Source organism: Parasteatoda tepidariorum, chromosome 3, assembly GCF_043381705.1.
Source record: "Parasteatoda tepidariorum isolate YZ-2023 chromosome 3, CAS_Ptep_4.0, whole genome shotgun sequence".
Classification (NCBI taxonomy): Eukaryota; Metazoa; Arthropoda; class Arachnida; order Araneae; family Theridiidae; genus Parasteatoda; species Parasteatoda tepidariorum.
In genome coordinates this window covers 79,459,950-79,481,081 of record NC_092206.1, presented here as the reverse complement: position 1 = coordinate 79,481,081, position 21,132 = coordinate 79,459,950, and the positions used below count along the sequence as shown (strand labels likewise).

Sequence of the window (21,132 nt, the reverse complement as noted above, 5' to 3'; positions counted from 1 at the left end):
TTGGTAGCAGTCTGCTTGATTTACATAATTTATATAATGAAAAAATTCTCAATTTTTTTAATAAATATATTTAATTACTTATTCTGTAGCATTTAGTTTTAAAAAAATAGAGTAGATTTCGCATTTCTAATTCTATTTATGTGTCCCGTTAAAAAAATTCAAAAATATGTATTATATATTATTTCTGTATTATTATTTGTTATTATATCTCACTAATACAACAAAGTTTTATTATGAGGCATAAATTTCAATTTATCATGTCAAAACATGGCTGGAAATCTATACAAAATGATTTTAATATGTTAAATTAAACGTTTTCATATGTGCTGCCATCTACTTTTGACAAAAGATAATAGAATACAAGTGATAATATTTTATTATAAAAAGTTATTTCGAAATTTTATTTTTATTCGCTCCAATAGCGAAACATAATGACATTCCATGTTTAGAAAAAGAAATTTACCATTTTAAGTTTCATTGACTTAAACATAGCATTTAGTTAAAGTTGTTAAAAATTATTTTTATTTCAATAATAATTATACTTTGATTAGTCAATTTAGTAACATTAAATTTTTTATTAATATTTAACTTTTTGATGTTCACATAGTATACAATGTACTTATACGTTTTACTGTAAAATATTAAATTATCATTGCTGTTAACATTCAAATCAAAAAATTCTTACAAATTAATGGAATTAAATTGCATTATACTTACAAGAGCAAAATATGCAAACACCTAGTTAATAATTGTATGGCTAAAAGAGACATTTTATTTTGTTTATTAAATAATTTTCAACGAATATTTTTATAAACCTTTATATCTCCTGTAATTTATTACGTGAAATAATTATTCTTTCCTTATAATTACAAGTTAGAAATAGCGTATTGGTTGGAATTGTTAGCATCTTGTCAGAATTGTCTATATTATTATAAAAATATCTAATATAATTATTATAAAAATATCTAATACAATTATTATAAAAAATAATTAATAATACTAATGCGTTATTGAGAACATTTTTTATTTTAAGTGAGGGAGGAGGCGCTTTTCTGTTTATTGGCCTAATTTCCTGTGTGAGATAGTATAGACAGTTAACACTTATGTACAGTGCGCAAGAAAAGTAAACGGACCACCCTGAATAATTTTTAATCTAATGATCGGATCTTCAAGCTCTAGGACTCAATATTAATGGTTCGAGGAAATGACCTCAAATAACAAATATGCTAACTAATTAGTGTTGACGATATTTTAAATAACGAAATCAGAGAAAAAAACGTACTTTCTCTGAAAAAAAGCCGCCGGATTCCGATTTTTGACCTCCGAAATATAACTGGTCAAAATCTGGGAGATATGGTTGCAACAGTTTGGTCAGGAGAGTGGTCCAAAGTTTGGACATCCTTAATGTTAATTTTAATTTTTCGTATTTTGCCATTGCTCGAGAACTTTTTAAGCGAATTGAAGAATTTTTACACACAATTATAAAATTCATTTATCCAAAGATAATTCCAATTTAAAACTAATTTTTAGTAAAAATGTTTTATTTTTTATTTTTTTATTTAATAACAGTCGAAAAATTTTTTAATTGCAAGGTATACAATTTTTTACATCCGTTTAAAGAATGAATTTTACATGACAAAATACAAAATTTGAGAGAAAGCTGTAAAATAATTTTTTTAAAAATCGATTTTTAGAAAAATAGTATTTTTATAAAATACGAAGAACTTCGGCTAAATTATTTAAATATTGAAAAACATTTTCGAAAAACACTTCCGAAAGTCACTGGTAATATGTTTATAAGACCGTATAGTGGCCCCCATCCATCCCCCCCCCCAAAAAAATTGTCAAGTTATGTATGCCTGAAAATGGCCAGTTGCTTCTTTTATTTATGTACTTTATAAAAAAATTCTCTCGTCTAAATTCCCCCCAAACTATTCGTTTTATTAAGCGTAAAAATTCCCCCCCTCCCAAACTTTAAGTGGGCGCATCGTGCTCCCACCTTCCCCCCTGATGGGGGCCCCTGAGACCGTAATGCACACACTATAAATAAAATCATTTCTAATTTGAACTCATCTTAGGAAACTGGGATGTTTTAAAGTTAAAGTGCTGACCAACACTAAAAAATTATTAAATTAGTCTAAGCATCAAAGTTTAATTACTTTTTTAAAGCATTTTTGAACTTGCTAGGAATTAATGTGCTTTCGTAACAATAGTCTTGAATGGGTTAAGCAAAGTCTTTATTTTTATTATTATTATAATTTTTTTTCCACTCTTTTGCGGATTACCAGTTTCAGTTGCACGTTAAATCCGTCGAGTCGCAAAAGTCCTCCATGTTCCCATGACAAATCAATACCTCTGGGCAGAGCCGGATTATACCTTTCGTGGGCCCTAGGCATAGCCGTTTTTGGGCCCTCCCCTCCTTCCCCCACTCCTCCCCTCTTTTAAAATATATGCTANGGCAGAAGTCGAATTCTTGGCCATAGATGGCGCCACTGAAAAACAAGAACAATCTCACCCCGTCTGCCTAAACAGGAATACGTCAACAACAACCAGTTTCAGTGTAAAATCATAATTTAAAGATAATATGAGTCATTAAAAATATATAATAGATGCTCCTTAAAATTTAAAACAGTGGTCACGAATGAAAACATTTATCTATTTAAAAAGTTTAAATCTAGCAAATTTTTCTTATTATTATATGTTCCAATTTATTATTATATACCCGGAATATTTTCGATTTAAGCGCATACTCTGGATATATCGCGGTAGTTACGAACAAATAGTTCGGTTAAGAACTTAAATATCACACATGTTTTAAAATTTAAATTAGTCAATTTTATAAAAATTAAGATTAAAAATAAATAAATTAATTAATAAAAACCATGTTTAGCATTATGTTTGTCAGGAGGAAGTTGCTTATTTGGAGATTATTGACGTTTAATTCTTGAAGAGAAGAAATGTTTCTCAAATTTTAAGAGAAGAAATAGTGGCCCGACTGCTTGAATTGGTCTCACAATAGTTGCCATCGTCAGAACTACCAGGACTGCAGTGGTCAATGCAAATTTAAATTTGTTCTCTCATTTTTTTAAGTGAATAAAAAACACTTCAAAATATTTTTTAAATTAATCAAATTTAATGGTAGTTGTCAATGTATTTATTTGCATTAAAAATGTCATTCATAGTGTAATTAAATGCTGTATTGCAATAAAGCATTTTAATTGTATGATAATATTTATTCCACAATAAAATTTAGATTAAATTTAACTTAATTTTAGTATTAGATACCTTTTTGAGTTGTAATAAAAGACTACTCAAAATGTTATTAATTTTGTACACACAATACCCATGGCTTGTCGACATTAGCCTTGTATAGTGGGGCAAGGGGCTAGTGAGGACAAAATTAACCTTTCTTGAAAAAAAAAATATCATGGAAAAATTAAACAACTTTGTACTTCCAGATATAAGCCAGAATGCCAGTAAACGTCTAAATTATTTTTAAAAAAATACTTAATGAGTTCAAAGTTATATTAAATATGGTTTTCAGACAAATTTGTAAGAAATACATACATACATTTCTGATATATTACACATTTACATTTTACGTACCTACACATTTTGATTACGCATTTTAGTTACGTACCTACATATGCTGTATGTAAAAACGTACGAAATGTATTATTAAACAATATTTTACGTTCTGTATTAGCATAATGATAAAAATAGTATATAGTCGAATTTACTTAAAATCGTATATTTTGAGTACTTATAATTATGATTTCATGTAATCAGGTTACATGTAGTCATGATTATATATAATCATAAATTTTGATTACTTGTAATCACAATTACAGTTGTAATCGAAATTATGAGTAGTTGTTATCATTATTACAAGTAATTAATCACTATAATTGATTATTGTAATCACGATTACACTTGTAATCAGCATTATGGTATGGTGATCTTGATACATGATCTATATTTCTTGATTACAAGTAATTGACTACTGTAGTTTTGCTGGTCCCACATGAGATCGATACTATATCTTAATTACAAGTAATTGATTGCAGTAATTTTTCTGTTCCACATGATATCGATACTATATCTTTATTACAAGTAATTGATTGCTGTAATTTTGCTGTTCCACATGAGATTGATACTATATCTTTATTACAAGTAATTGATCGCAGTAATTTTACTGTCCCACATGATATCGATACTATATTTTTATTACAAGTAATTGATTGCTGTAATTTTGGTGCTCCACGTGAGCCCCTCTCTCCTTTGCAAAATCGCTAACCTCTAATCTCCGAAAAATATTGAGTTTTCCATAGAATAGTCAGAGAAATTTAAAAGTTCATAGTTCCTTCAAATTTTGAAAGTTTTCATAAACCGAATAATTTTTTATGCATATTTTATGTCATAGTTTTAGAGTCCTTTTTCTTATTGTTTTTTTTTTTATCTCATATAATTTCTCTGCTCTACATCAAAAATAAAAAAAACTATGTTTTTGGACTCAATTCTTTACGTCAAAATGTCTCGCTAAACACACTTTGATAGAAACAGGTGGAAAGAACTTCTGTGACTCTGTGAATTGTATTTATGCGTCTATCTAATGCTGTTTAAGGATTATAAAAGATGTAGGATTATAAAAATGTTGTTCAAAGATTATGAAAATATTGACAAATATATTGAATTCCAGATTAAGTTTTAATAACACGCGCTTCATACGTATGAAAAGGAAATGTTTTTATATTATTATAATAAAACTTCATTTTTACATAGCATGTGTTAAATGACATGTTCTTTTGCAAGCCATTATGTTAATATTGCTCACAAATGGCTGCCGTTTCTTTTGCTTTCCAGTTAAATTCTTAACAACATCTATTCTTGGATGATGTTGACATTTAGGTAGAGTCACAGAAGTTTCTTCCACCTGTTTCTATCAAAGTGTGTTTAGCGAGACATTTTGACATAAAGAATTCAGTCCAAAAACATGGTTTTTTTTTTATTTTTGATGTAGAGCAGAGAAATTATGGGATGAAAAAAAAGCAAGAAAAAAAAGGACTCTGAAACTATGATATAAAATAGGCATAAAAAAAAGTGTATTTATACATAGGAAGTACGTTTTGGGTCTAATTTTGTACACAAAATCAGAATTCAAAAATTTGTTGAAATTGGACTTTTGGCTCAGTTTAGGTCTTTAATAAATGTTCTAATCAAGTTGTTCTTTAAAATTCATCTCTAGCGTATTCCCCAAATACCATGCCTATTCTGCAATTTATTGAACAGTTCAGCAATTCTTTTAACAGTCTGAGTGTGGTATGGGAATTTTAAGAATTTAAACTTAGGCGATTGTTTTGTTTCTAAAAATTATGAGCTATCCTTGTTTGTTAAATTTTTCATGGATGGAGATGGCAAAAGTGAACTCGTTGAGCAGTATAGCGACTCATCATAGTTTCGAGCTCTAAAATTTATATTGGAAGAAGAAATTCTTTTTACACACAGTCGCGTCTCCTCATCATTAGTCTTTTGCCTTAAATAATTTTCTGCAGGCCATGCACTATATGTACTGCAGGCCATATGCCTTATACGTACTGTCATGGTCAATAATAGAGTTCACGTGGTTTGCAAAGTAGGCAATTCTTTAAATCATGGGTTGCGTGATTTTTATGAGATCACCAGATAAATTTTTTAGTCTGTATAATTTTCAATGTAAGTAAAGGTCCACGCTTCACAAAATGTTTGTTTTTTTTATACCGAATTATGCTGAAGCAGGCGTTTTTAAGATGTAACAATCATTACCACATGATTAGTATCATTACCGCATTAATATGTCCAATTGAGGGAATTTACGATCACATAAATTTCACTCGTAATAGAAAAAATTTCTTAAATCAGATAAACATTTGTAAAAAAAATTAATCTCTTTTTTGCTTTTACCTTTGATGAATTTGAATCAATAATGATTGATGAAAATTTTCTCTGTTGGTCTGAAATATTGAGAGGGACTTGTAGACCCACCGCGTCTCCCAAAGTCACCCGTGATTTTGAGATTTGCTTATTGTTATTTACAAAGGGCCGAAGAGGTAGGAGCAATATTTACATACGACACTAAAATCCTCTAATTTTGATTTTTTTTTAAATGTAAAAAGTGTATTATACTTAACTTAAAAAGTTTCATATTTTTAATTAATGTTAATAAACTTGAGTGAGAAAAAAGTTGAAATAAAATTTTCCTTGACACGTCTTAAAGATCAATACTTTTGATTACCGACGGAAAGCATCAATGAATTCCTGAAGAATATTCTATATATAAAAAAATTATAAATAAATTAAAACGTATTTTTAATAGTTTCATTCAAAATTTGCATTGATTGTTTAAACTTATTTCTAAAATTAAAGATTTTCAGTAATAGCTCTAAAAAACAAGGAGAGGGTGTTGTCTATTTCTTACATATGCATCTTTTCATTTCATTTAATAACCAGCGTTGAGCAGCCTCCCAAATTCTGAATTTACCTCTATCAATGTTCAACGCCGTATCCTTGTAGTTTCGAACCCCTTCCATAAGGCAAGGGAACTCCTGTATCAAGCATTAGGATAAGCTAGCTTTAGTGGTGAATACATTTTCTTCAAAAATGCATTCAAAATAAAATTCTGGCGTAATAGCGGAAGTCTAGTTATTTTTAATTCATAATAAACTCATTATTCAATTTTTGTATATTTACAATTTACAATCTTTACATACAATTTTTGTATCTTTAATATTAGGGTCTTGACGATGACTTCATATTATATCGATCGTTTATTGTATGTTTGTAGTATTTCATAATTTATATATCGCTTGCAGCGTTCAACTATAGTTCAGTTTAAAGTCTGTCTCTTAATTCATTGAGATAGTTTCTTGGTGCATTAAAAACCGATCTAAAGCTCAAAAAAATATTCAAAATTTTTTCGTTTTTATTCTGATTCAATAAGTTTTTGTTCGAAACTCTTACTGATCTCATATCCAAAAAAGCTCTAGTTTCCGTGATGAAACGCGTAGTGTCTAAAAGACCTTTGGTTACGTATGTGTTAGCTAAACTTAAAAACTTCTTTTTTTAAATTCAAAAAATATTGCTGTAAAAACTGAAATTAAATTAAAGAAAAAATAGGGAAAAAATAAGTACTAAAATGTTTTAGAGAATTATTAAGTTTAAAAATTAAACTTACACAATCTAGAATATTATCAAAGACAATAGCGATAGATAGAATTTTATATTTCTCGTGACAAATATGCAAAGACTCATATAAATAATTTGCTTGTCTAAAATATAGGCTAATTAGAAAATATATTATCTCTAATATACACATCCTACAATAATGGAAAAAACACGCTGGCTTCTTCAAATTTTTTTTAAATTTCTCGCGAAATACTTAAGGGTTCATTTTGTTACTTTAGAAATGTTTACTTCATGCAATTTTTCATACTTAGCAATAAGATTTAAAGCTTTTAGAGGTTTGGAAGACCTACAATAAATTACGAAAGAAGACAAGTATTTTCGAACACCCTAAGAAAGAAAATCAGGCAAAAAAACTTGTAACTTGGATCGATTTCTTTAGTTGTTATTTTTTATAACTGCATAAATTTTCATGAACCTAGAGTAAATATTTATAGAGATATGGACATTTTTATAAAAAATTAATTGTTTCGCCTTCCGTTGTTTTTGTATAGCTTCATAAATACAGAATGGAATTAATCAAAATTTGTAGAGAAATTGAAGATTAATTACAATTTAAGAATATAAAATTAATTATTTAAGAATGCAAAATTAATAGAAATGTAAGATTAATTAAGATTGAATACAAAATTAATTACAAAAGAATTCGTTAGAAACTGCGCAAGATATGAGTATTTAAGCTAGTTCCTTTATACTGCGCAAAAAATAACAAGCAATTCCCAACATTAGATGCTTTCACAATATTTCCTCGGCCGCAAACTAAATATTTAGTTAGCTTTTGCAAGAATTTTGTTTTCGTAGATTGATGTATTTCATCGAAATCGCAAGAAATTGTGGTTGCGACGAATTGTCGCTACGCGAGTTGTGCCAGCGACGAGTTGAGCCTGAGACGAGTTGTAATAGCACGAATTTGTCAAAACTTAGTAATCTTCCAAATGCAACAAAAGGTGATTCAATCGCCATTTGTGAGAAAAATGGACCTAAACCGTTATCACCCTTGATCTTCAAATATGTTAAGAAAAAGGCTGATTTTTGGTTAAAAATTCATAATTTAATTAAATTAAACTTAAATGCTTACATTGCTATTATTTAGGATTGCTAGTTTTTCTAATGCATCATAAAGAAAAAAAATTCCCATAATTTAAAAAAAATAATAATAATCATGCGTTTTAATTTAGAAATTCATTTTATTCCTTGTTTTAAAAAATCAATGAATTCAATCGAATGGAAAAATCCGTTTTTTATAGTTGAAACAACTCTTGGTTTTAAATATTCTTCCAATTTTATATTTCAACATTTTCAAAAATGCATTGTTTGACGAAAAAGAATTCTTTTTGCCCCATTTTTATGCTTAAATTAGGTTCAAAAATGTTCCAATATAGATAGTGAATATCCATTTTCCAAATGTGAATTAAGTGTTCATAGAAATGTCAGATAACAATGAAAATATAAAATATAGAGTATTTATTTCCCTTTGTTAATATCATTTTCTAAAAAAAAAAAAAGAAAAAGATTTCGTTCAAATTTATCGTTTGGTCTTATTTCGCTTTTTAAAACAAAAGAAATTATGGTTTGTTCCATTCGCTTTTTTCTTAGATTCAAATTATTTATTCATATTTTTGAAATTACATTCCTCTTTGAACTGTTATTCTGTAATTTTTAGTTTTCACGATTTAATGCAATTCATCTGCTTTTTTCCTACTTGATTACGTCCTTGAACATTTCTTCGTGATCAATGATGGCAGATGTCTCTACGCATGCGCAGTATTTTTCTTTACCCGGTTAATCTGAAAACATTTTTCCTTCCTTTTATTCTAAGCATATTTGATAGGAGTTTAAAATTTAATGTTACGTAAATTATCAGATCAGAAAAGTTTTCGTGAAGAACACATTAAAATATTCCTCTAATGAAGGTAAGGGAATTTTTTTTTTTTTTGCTTCGACTTCAGATTTATAATTTGTAAAACGTTGCTATTTTTGTTGTTGTTAAAATGCAAATCATTTTAACTTTTTAGGCTATTGCATTAATTTCACAAGAAAACTAGTTAAGGTTATTAAAATGTTTTTCGAATGTAAATTTTAAATATTTAAAAAAAATTGTAAAATTTTTACTTTGACAAACCATAAAATCCCTAAGTATATGGTGATGGTCAGCTGTGTCGCTGTGTGCATAAGAGTTTATTTTTATCTGCCAGGTGGTTAAATAAGCTGCTTTTCAAAGAGAAAGTATGTTTGATGAAGAGCTTCTCAAAATTAACATATTTTCAACAATTGACATCTTTAAATTCAATAAAATGCCACTTATAATCTTATCTTACTAAATACTTTCACTACTAAATATTTTTATTACTTAATACTTTTACTACTTTGGAGCATCGTTTATACGACGATCACTTATACGACGTTTACATTTATACGACGTTTTAGTGTGGTCCCAAATCATTCCTATTCATTTTAATGTAAAAATATATCGTTTATACGACGCACAGAATCGGTTATACGTCGGTTTTTAGATTTTGTTCACGTTTATTTAATTTTTTATTTTTTCTTGTGTATTTTAAAAAAGGGCGGAATTTGCCCATATGAATGATACAGAAAAGGGTGCCAACAAGAATGCTTGGATGACGACCGTAATTTTTACTAGGTGACTGAAAAATTAGACAATGTTATGAAGAGGCAAAAACGAAAAATTTTGCTATTCATCGACCAATGTCCAGCGCACCCATCGATACTAATTATTTTGGAAAATGTAAAAGCTCGCTCTTTTCCCGCAAATTGCACAAGTGCGCTTCAGCCATTAGATTTGGCCGTGATTAGAAATCTGAAATTGCATGATAGAAAGCAGTAACTTCAACTCGCTATTCAAAGCATTGAGAGACTAATAGCAAGAAAATATAATTAAAGGTAACATACATTCAAATTGTTCACTGCAATTTTTCTTCTTTTGTTATTTGTTTGTTTTGCTTTGTCTAATTTAGAAATTTATGTAAATCAACACGTTAAACATTAAAATTAACTGAAAACAGAGTTAGTTTCAGTTTTAGAAGTAAAAATCGATTATACGACGTTATCGTTTATACGACGTTTTTCGGTGGTCCCTTCTGCGTCGTATTCGGCGTCGATGCTCAAACAGAGCTGGAGACAAGGATTAAGAAAGAAAAACAATTGCTAGCGGCTTTGATATTTCGAATCAGAAATTTAGAAGAAAAAAAATTTTAATTTCTTTTTTAGAAAAAACTTAGGTTATAAACGCGAACTAAAATATTTATAATCTTTCTCAATTACAGAAAACTAGATTTTTATTTCCAATTCTTATTTTTTCGCTACTAGCAAAATCTTCCTCATCTTGGATCATCAACTTAAAGCATAATGTACTTTCAAACCTTTCAACCCTATTTTTTGGTGCTTGTGATTAAAAAATTGAAAAGAATGGCAGATCAAATATTTGTTGATGGTCATAAATTTCATAACTTTCATTTCATAACAGTCAATTTTATATAATCAGGGAATTATGCACCCATCTAGCTTATTCGCTCAACAAACCTCACGATTGTTCGACAGTAATTTTGTTTCTTAACGATAAGCAGACTGTTCTTCTCTTTCTTCCTCGGCACTACAGCCTGTCACATGTCAAGGCGATCTCCATGTGCTCCTTCCATCTGACTCTGTTTGGAGCAATAAATTGCCATCGGTTTACCTATAGATCTAAACAGACTGTTACTCCAAATTTTTTTTCAATATATTAACGCTACTGTAATTTCAAAGATTTACTTTCCTAATCTAATTGGATTAAATTAAAACTTAATATTTCTCTCGGTTACAATTGCAATTTCCTCCAAAAACTTATACTGAAACTCATTTTATTTTTTGGTTATTATTAAAAATCTGGTTAAATATTTTTCGATAAGAAGATTCTTTAGGGGCTGTCCATTGATGATGTCATGCTTGGAAAAAGATATTCCATGAAATTGTGACAGTTTGTGACAGAGTGGAAAAAGGGGTAACAAGCAGTGTGATAAACTCCCATTTAGGTTAGAATAAAAATATTAAAAATTAACAAATTAAAAAGTTAGGTTATTTTTTTTCTCAGATTTTTTTAAAAGTTTAATTTTATTATCAAATTTGTATACATTTGATTATTACTATTGCTATGCTCACTAATGTCATTGAAAAACTTAATTTAAATTTGAAATTAAAATTTGAATTATGATCAGTATCCTGTGCTTCGTTTCTGAACTGCCTACGTGGCATGTGACAAGGGAGTATGATGAAGTATGTATAGTTGCCAACTCTTCCAGTTTTCCCGGAAGATTTTTTTTTATATTTAATGTGATGGCAAAATTGATAGAATCATATTTTATTCTTCATTAAATAAATAAGATTTAATATGACTTTAGCATTATATTTGAATTATTTAAACATGTATATAATAGATTTGATAGCTCTCTGATTGTGTTTTTAATTATTAACTAAATTTTTACAAAACACTAGCATGCGATCTCAATTTCATTGGCTTTACCCTACCACTAGGAAAACACTTTTTTGGACGAAGTATGAGTTGGCAGGTATGAGCATGACACTATGTGACACACTTAATTATCGCATTATTAATTTTACTACCGATCATAGCTAAATATAACTAGGTGTTCTTTGATTATTAATTATTATAACGTGTGATTTTTCTCTCCGATAAAAATGCTCGAATCACTAAGTCAACAATTGTTTTTTTCTGATAAATGTTTTGGCTTCAAAAAGGAGGGGCCCTGTTGCAAAAGTGTATAGAGATCCAGTTATCTTGTGTTAGGCACAGCTGAAAATAAAATAAATAAATGTTAGCAAAATATTTTAACTACCAAATATTTGTAAAAAATATATTTAAACTATTTTTTCCATACACTTATCTCTGTGTATCTATTAAAAAATATAAATTTTTGGACAATTTAACTTTTGGGATTTTATTTTTACTATTATTATTATTTGGGTGACATGTAACCATCTATTTTTGATGACATACTTATCAAATCCTATTTTGATTGAAAAAGGAAGCTTGAAATACACTAATATTTTTTATTTTCAAAAATGTTTTAATAACTAAATTGTGTATTTCAAAGCGTTTAATTTACTATGTAAATAAATGCGTATTCAGTTACTGCATATTCATTTTTAAAATATTAAAAACATACCCAACCATAACGATTTTTTGCATCATTTAACAAGAGTAATTTCGATTAATTAGTTAAAAACACTCGAAATTCGATCTCACTTGATAATATTCCACTAAATATAACATGATAGCTAACTTCGAAAGAAATAAGCTTGCTCCGTAATTATTCAGCTGATTTACGATCCATGGCTTCGAATTTCTCGTGCTTAATTCAGTTCAACGAAGTAAGCATCAAAAATAGTTAAACGATAATGGGGAGGTGGAAAAAAAAGCAAATTAAGTAAGTTTCACTCGCGCTTTTCTGTTTGTAGAGTTTCCTCACGAACATTTTAAACGCATGATGGTGGATAATTATTTAATAAGAATTGAATAACAATAAAGTTTTTATCAAAAGTAAACCAATTGTCACGAAAGAAAAATTTAATTTAGGCTCTTTTTTAAAAACATTTTAGTATAGAATATTGGGGGAATATAGTCAGTTTCGGTCAAAAGTCGTCCACTAAGCGATTTTATCCTAATACTCATAGAATGAATAAAATTCTAAGAACATTTATCAAAGAATTCAAAGTCAACGAATTTTTGTCGGATACCTTTTCATCACTAGAGTAATTTTCTTTAATTTTCTTCATCGAAATCAGAATTTTATTCATTTTGATGATTTGTCAGAGAAGAGTCTACAAAACACCGCACTGCTTCCTTATGATGAAACACGGTTATAGAGCTAAACAATAAAAGTTGCACACTTATAAAATGAAATAAAAATCAAACTCAAATAAATAATAAAAAACAGGAAAGAAAAGGAGCCCTAAAAAAATAAAAGATTCCAAAATATATTTGCTCAGTGAGGCACCTGACTCTGTTGCCATAAGTGGCGAACATTTTCTATTGGCTTTACTAAAGCGGCAGATAAATAATAAGTTAATATAAACAAATATAAAGCTGTAAAGATCCCTTGACTCAGTAGCAACCATCCTTGTTTTCCGATTGGAAAACACTGCGGTATTTAAGAAAATTTCTGACAAAGCATCCACCACTATGGAGAAATTTTATCAAATTTTTCTTAGGCACTAGGAAACTGAAAAAAAAAATATAATAAACTTAATTTTTTGATTTTCCCCTTCTACATCAGACTTTTCCCCACGGTTGCTAAGCGACAGCTTGTCTAAGAAATTCCCCCTAAACACGAGTGTTCCACTTTACTGTAAAACACGGTTATCGAGTTGAACATCTTTGCACATCTGATAACTTGCGTCAGATGTTCTCGATCAATGATTAAATATAATAAAAATAAAATACACGCTTTAATCAAATTAAAAATTGAAAAGCTACATTATAATTTTTATTTATTTATTTATTATTATTTTATTTATTTATTTTTTTGAGGAATTAAACGAAAACTTTAAAATTACATGAGATAATTTTTGTGCTATCATCATGAGAATGTAAAGGTCAGAAAAAAAAAAGCAAATTAAGACTGTAACAAGCTGAGACAATAAGTTTTTCATTGATGTGTTGAATTAACCAAAATAAACTTATATTTCTTTCTGCTTAATTAATTATACGATCAACAATTATTCCGTGATTATGATAATTATAATTTCCTTATGGTGTAGGATAATCATAGCTGACTCTTCTTTCTAATCAGATGAACGTTAAAAATAAATTAGTTCAAAAAATTATCATTGAAAGAACTTCTAACTAATCAGAAGACTAATCAGAAGACTAATCAGAAAAAAATATTTAATTTAAATAATATAATTTATTCTTCGTTATTATTTTAAAACTTTATAATTTTTAGTGATAAGTTTTGTTTCTAGCAAATTTCGTTTCGTTTTAATTACTTTTTTTGTGGAAAAAATTTGATTTTCTTCCCCTGAGACAGCCCGTTTCATATTTCCGTTTTAAATTATTTTATCCGTTTTATTATTAAAGTTTTCCGGTTTTTTTTCCTACCCAAAATACACATCCAGACCAACTTTTCCACTTTTTAAATTTACATTTTTGAAGATTTGCTACTACTTAAATTGCAATAAAAATTTGATTTTTCGAAACGTGAAAAACCTTTGAATAAAGAAACAGTTAAATATGAACATTTATGTATTAAACAGAACTACATAACTGGCAGTTGAAATCATCTAGTGTTCTAAGGTAAATAAACTAAGTACAAAAGTTAGTGATAGTACAACAATAAATTATACAATGACAGGTTTACTTACTTGAAATAATTCTTCTATGTTTAAAATGAAGGTCTTTTTTTCCTTGGAGAAGCTACTGGACTCATTTCGGAAGACCTATCGATCCAAATTCGTATCGTAACTCATATGTTAAGCATCCCTACTCTATTCTACACTGTAAAAAATTCCAAATCAAATTACGGTAAGAAGTACCGGCACTTAGGGATGCCTCGTTTCTGAACACCAAAACGCATGGTAATTCTTATCGATGTGCTTTGCTAATGACTTTTGGAAAAATTAACAATAAAATATTATTTGAGTACCATGCTGTTTGGTAGAAGGTTAAATATCCTCAGTGGTAGACGGATCATTGGTTAGAGTCCCCTTGCCATCATGCTAACCGTGGAAGGTTCTCGTGGTCTCCCTCTCCATGTAACGTAAACGAGGGTGAGTTCCATCAAAAATTCCTCCACGAAGGCAAATTTCTCCCAATACTTGATACAGGAGTTCCCTGGTCTTCTGGATCGGGTTCAAAATTACAGGGCTGCGGAGTTAAACATTAGAAGTAGTAAACCCAAAAATTCGGCCGGCTGTTCAACGACGGTTACAAAATGTAAAATATGAAATTCTATCATGATACTGGGCATTAAAACAATTTATTCGGTAAAATTTACTTTTTACTAAATTTACAATTACATCCAGGGTGCCGTACTTTTTGCCGTGAAATCAATTTTTAACAGAGCATGCTACGAAAAAATATCTGACGCACTATAATTTTCACAGTAATAATTACATTACTGAATTATTCTAATTAAATAAATATTGTATAAAAAAATTATGTTATAGTATTTTAAGTTAAAAATGGATTTTACGGTTGATGCATCCAAAGTACCGGTACTTTACACGGTATTTTGACCCGGATTTTTTTACAATATAGCATTGAATAATTTGGGTTTTAACTTAATGTTGTTATAAAGATAGTTGGCATGAAAAAATCAGATAAATGTACCGTCATATGCCGCTACTATTAAAAATAAGTAGAAGGGTCGGAACAACTTCTAAAACGCTGCACTCTCCTCATTTACTTATACACGGTGTTCCGTAAAGGCTACACTCAATGCGCAATCTTAGGATCCTTATCAAAAATGAAAACAAAAAGTATGTAACTTGAGGGTCATAAGTTAATATCAAAGCGAATAAAGTCAAAAACATTATCAAAATCTGAAAAATTACAGTACAGGAAGGCACAAACAAAACAAAACCAAATTTTATTTCGGGAGGGAAAAAAAGCAATTGAAAGATGATTAAGCAAAACACCTGGAAGTTTCAACCTCCACTTAAACCGGTTTATGTTTATTACACTAGCCTTCCTGTACTGTAATTTTTAAGATCTCCTTAACCATTTTTTCCCCTCTCTTAAATATTAATTTGCGACATCCAATGCGTTGACTTCATTTATAAAAGGATTCTAAAAAAATATATATTAAGGGTGTTCTTTACAGAACACTCTTAGCAATGGCCAAGATTTGTCGAAATAGCTTCTAAGGGCTAGCTACGATCAAACCTAACACTCTTATCACACTGATCCTTAAATCAGGACTAGAGTAGACAGTATTTCATATTCTTCTTTCTCTACACAAGTGTTTCATTCACAATTTTGTATCATGAATTAAATGTAGGCAAATATTTTATATTGTAGCAAAATAGGTTATCTTCTTTTGTAATTTTTTTTAACATTATTTAGTTTTTTTTTATTTGTTTGAATCAGACTATCATACTTCTGTCAAACTAATGACTATCACACCGAAACCAGTTTCCCAAACCTTCTAGAACCACCTTATTTTGACCATCCAACTATTCCATTAAATTTTGATCTTTAATCCAGAAAGCCACATTCAAATGTAACAAGAACATCTCGTGAAAAAAATTATTAACCTTTACAAGTAGGAAACAGGAAATAAGATTCGAACAAAATGGCGACAAAAAATTCTATTGTCTTTCCCCGAAGTTAAGTTGTAATTTTGAAGTTGTTCCTTCATCAAGGACATTAATTCACAATGTCACATCCTACTAACGCCGCTTGTTTCCCATGCCCCTGATAAAGTGGGTGAAGATTCAATTCTGAGTTATGTTTTAGTCAGAATAACCCTTTTATTCTTTATTGTACATTCTAGTGATATATTTATGTAATCTAGTAATTCCCCCTCTCCTTATTCTTCTTTGTGGCTCAAAGAAAAATCTAAACTAATTTTAATATTTTTCTTTTTCCGTTGTTGCTTTCTTTATCTTAATTTTTGCAGCGTATTGTTTCGATATCACGTTTTACATATAGCAATTCACTAAGATATAGTAATATTAATTTAAGTAGTTTCTTATTAATCAAATTTTAATTAAATTTTGATGTAGAGATTTTAAGATGTGAAGGGTTTCCGGCCCGCGATTTTCCACTCCAGAAACCTTTAACGACCCCCTCTCCTGTTTGTCATTTTCGAAAATAGAAAAAAAAAACTTGATTCCTAATTCTTTTTTATGTCAGATAATATACACTCATGGACAAAAAAATTAGCGCACCAAGAAGGAGTCGTCAAAATGAAACGAAATTTTGCATACGTAATGACTACTTTGATATAAGTAAATGATTAGAAAATCAAAGATTATAGTTTTTCTTTGATTTTCTAATCATTTATTTATATCAAAGTAGTCATTACGTATGTAAAATTTCGTTTCATTTTGACGACTCCTTCTTGGTGCGCTAATTTTTTTGTCCATGAGTGTATTTTTTTAAAAAAAGTGAAAGCTTCTTTATAATTGCGACCAACTACTATCAAGAAGAAAATTTCCAAAAAACAGAGTTAGTCGTTAAAGGTCACTGGATTGTGAATTAGCTTCCGGACTACGGTTTTGATTTGATCAACAATATTATTAGGATGTTGGTATTGACTGGAAACATACCTTTCCCATCCGTTTCTCCCAGATACTTAGAAACGTCTTAATTGTAAGACAAGCGTCTTAATTAAAAGGCAAAAGTCTCAATTAAAGGACATTACATAACTTTTTTATTACATATTTTTTAGACGGTGGGAAGGACGAAATTGTGACATATTTTTAATGCCTTCTTTTGACAATTGGAAGGGATTAGATTAGTTAGTCGCAATCTTAAGAGACTTAAGGAGTGAAAAGGAAAGAAATACGAAGCTATGAGTGAAAATGAAATGGAAATATAAATATATAAATAATAAATGAAAAGAGAGTGTAATTGTGTAATAATAATAGTTAACAGCCCTAAATCGAACGAAATCTTCAAGATGGTAAATATATGTCCATATTTCATTTTTTTTCTGCATTACACTTCAAATGTTTCATATTTTGTAATAATAATCAAAATTTTACTGGAATTTGAGTTAAAATAAACTTATTGTATTGTTTAAGATTTTGTTTCAAGTTTTTTTAATTACGTTTTACATATGTTCTTTTTTTAAAAAAAAAAATTTATAACCGTCATTGAACAACCGACCTAATTTTTGGGTTTACGACTACTAATGTTCAACTACGCATCCTTGTAATTTTGAACCCAATCTAGAAGACAAAGGAACTCCTGTATCAAGTAATGGGAGAAATTTGCCTTCGTGGAGGTCTTTTTGTAGGAACTAACTCGCATTTTCGTTATATGGAGAGAAAGACCACGAAAATCTGCCACGGTTAGTCTGACTGTAGGAGGACTGTAACCCATGATCCGTCTACCACTGAGAATATTTCACGTCAGCACCGTGCAAGCCGGATGCGGAATTCGTATCGACCAGTCACTGCTGGGATTTGAACCCGGTTCACCTCATTTGAAGGCACACGGTCTATCTCTTGAGCCATCACGTCTCTTTTACATATGTTTGTTTTCATTATATCTGCTACGTAGTTTCACACACATTATGTAAAATGATTCCGGCCGATAAAAATTATTAACCGAATATGTAAGTGGACACCTTAATTAACATTTAAGAAAAAAAGATTAGTTTTGCTAATTAACTAGCATTGTTTTTAACAAATGAAGCTGAAATGGCGTCTTGTGGACGATTGTAACAATAAGTAAAGGGACGATTGTAAAAGCTGAAAATAAAATTCATAATTTCAATTGCGATTGTTTAACCCCTTAGTACTGATTTCAAACCATTACTTAACTCTTTGAGAACCACCAATAGTTTCCTATATCATTTATATTATGTTGCATGTGCATTATTTTATTTGTCACCTTTCACAGCATAAATTAAAATTTTTAACCCCTTAAAGTTAAAAGTTTAACCCTTTAGGTCTCTGCTCATTATTATTTTTACTCCTAAAATATCACTACTATTTTGATCAATAAAAAAATATATCACAACTATGATAATATGTATAATTAACTATGTTTTAGTTGAATTTATGAACTGTTACAATTGACCCCGTAAGTGGGGACAATTGTAACAAGTGCACGACTGTCAAAAATTGTTAATAACTAATATAATAACATTTAAAATAAGGTATTTATTATTTTTCTAGTAGAGGACAGACTACTTTACTCGTCTGTCAAGTAATACTAATAATATATTGGATTTTTTGCTAGTTAAAAATAGTTAAGTAAAAAATTTTACAATTGACCCCACTCTCCCCTACTCATAATATTGAAATTTTAGTAAATTAAAACTGCAGAGCCATACAATCTAAAAATTTGTAGAGATTTCAAGGTTAAATGCATGATGGTATTTTAAAATTTTAGATGTTATCTAATCATACTGATAAAATGGGATAATGTTTTTCATTCTTGGAGCAGAAAAAATGTAATTTTCTAATGTTGTTTCACTTATAATTCTTTCATGTTAAATGCAAGCAATTATCACGTTTAGTTCAGAAGCAAAAATTGGCGATGCGTGACTTAGTTAAAAACTTCATCATGTTTCGTGACATTCACAAAATCGAACCATTTGGCGAATGAAATAAAAGATCTCTCTTAGCATTAAGTTAGAAATTTATTTAACGAAATGGCAGGTGTCCAAAAAGAAATCATGCACGAGAAGCATCTATATAAAAAAAAGTTTGGCTTTGTCACTTGATCGCCAAATCCACAATCCAACACATGTCATGGTTGTATTAGGTAAGTTTTTTTTTATGAAATTGTGTAGGGGAGAGTGGGGTTAATTGTAACATTTTTTACTTAACTATTTTTAACTAACAAAAAATCCAATATATTATTAGTATTAATTGACAGACGAGTAAAGTAGAGTATCCTCCACTAGAAAAAAAATAAATACCTTATTTTAAATGTTATTATATTAGTTATTAAAAATTTTTGACATTCGTGTACTTGTTACAGTTGTCCCCCCTTACGGGATCAATTGTAACAGTTCATAAATTCAACTAAAACATAGTTAATTATACATATTATCATAGTTGTGATATATTTTTTTATTGATCAAAATAGTAGTGATATTTTAGGAGTAAAAATAATAATGAGCAGAAACCTAAAGGGTTAAACTTTTAACTTTAAGGGGTTAAAAATTTTAATTTATGCTGTGAAAGGTGACAAATAAAATAATGCACATGCAACATAATATAAATGATATAGGAAACTATTGGTGGTTCTTAAAGAGTTAAGTAATGGTTTGTAAACATAAGATTATTTATTTTCAGCTGTTACAATCGTCCCTTTACTTATTGTTACAATCGTCCTCAAGACGCCATTTCAGTTTCATTTGTTAAAAACAATGCTGGTTAATTAACAAAACCAATTTTTTATTGAAATGTTAATTAAGGTGTCCACTTACATATTCGGTTAATAATTTTTATTTGTTTAAACAAAATTGCTTTTTTACAATATAATATTCTAATACCAAAAAAAAGTACTTACGTAGCGTGAAAATATCTTTTGTAATGTAACTTTTTCAAAAGTGCATAAAAATGGTTGCCAGCAGGAGTGTACATGTAGATTTATTAAATACACCTTGTGATCCACCTAGGAACCAAATCTAGAACCCGGCACTCAAAATTTTCGCTCTGTTACAATCGTACCCTGTTACAATTGTGGGAAACGTATTCCATACGTCACGCACACGTACATATATCATTGCGCACCTTCCCCACGCATATCTTGGCGTACCTCCACATCACTCCTACACACACATCGAATGAGGCAGACGGCCTCTTCTAATAAGTTAAGTGTCTTGTATTTTGTATATTATCCTGTGTTATGTCCTTTATGTGAATAAATGTTACTTAACGTAGTTCTGATGCTCCTTGCCTTCCCCCATACAATTGACCCCACTCTCCCCTACTATCAGATGATTTAACTATAAGAATTCATGAGCAATATTTGACATAATTTTATACTACTTTCTTGTCATTAGTACATAATTATACAAAATCTTACGATAAAGAAGTTAAAATCAAATAAGTGAGTTTTGAAATTGAAAATTTGAAGATGTTGTAAGTACATTATACAACTTCGATTTTTATCAAATTTCAATAATAATTTACTAACACTTATAATATAAGAAATGTTATAATAAAAAACGACCACCTATCATTTGTAGAAATACTTTTTACATATTT

The 21,132-nt window shown here is 29.2% G+C and overlaps 2 protein-coding genes across 3 annotated transcripts in view; one reads left to right on the top strand and one right to left on the bottom strand.

Moving 5' to 3' along the window:
* Positions 1–20,601, bottom strand: part of LOC107448617 (acyl-CoA Delta-9 desaturase) — a 64,316-nt gene extending 43,715 nt beyond the window's left edge. The window contains exon 1 of the mRNA XM_071178882.1: positions 20,432–20,601. Coding sequence (XP_071034983.1) covers positions 20,432–20,505 — 74 coding nt within the window. The 5' untranslated portion in view covers positions 20,506–20,601. The remainder of the gene's footprint in view (positions 1–20,431) is intronic.
* LOC107448633 (lysosomal alpha-mannosidase) overlaps positions 9,006–21,132 on the top strand; it is a 74,705-nt gene continuing 62,578 nt past the window's right edge. Inside the window, exon 1 of one of the 2 annotated variants that reach the window (XM_043053903.2) lies at positions 9,006–9,131. The gene's annotated coding sequence lies outside the window, so the exon portion shown is untranslated. Of the gene's footprint in view, positions 9,132–19,594; positions 19,679–21,132 lie in introns of those variants that run through there. The other variant, XM_043053904.2, reaches the window with a different exon arrangement.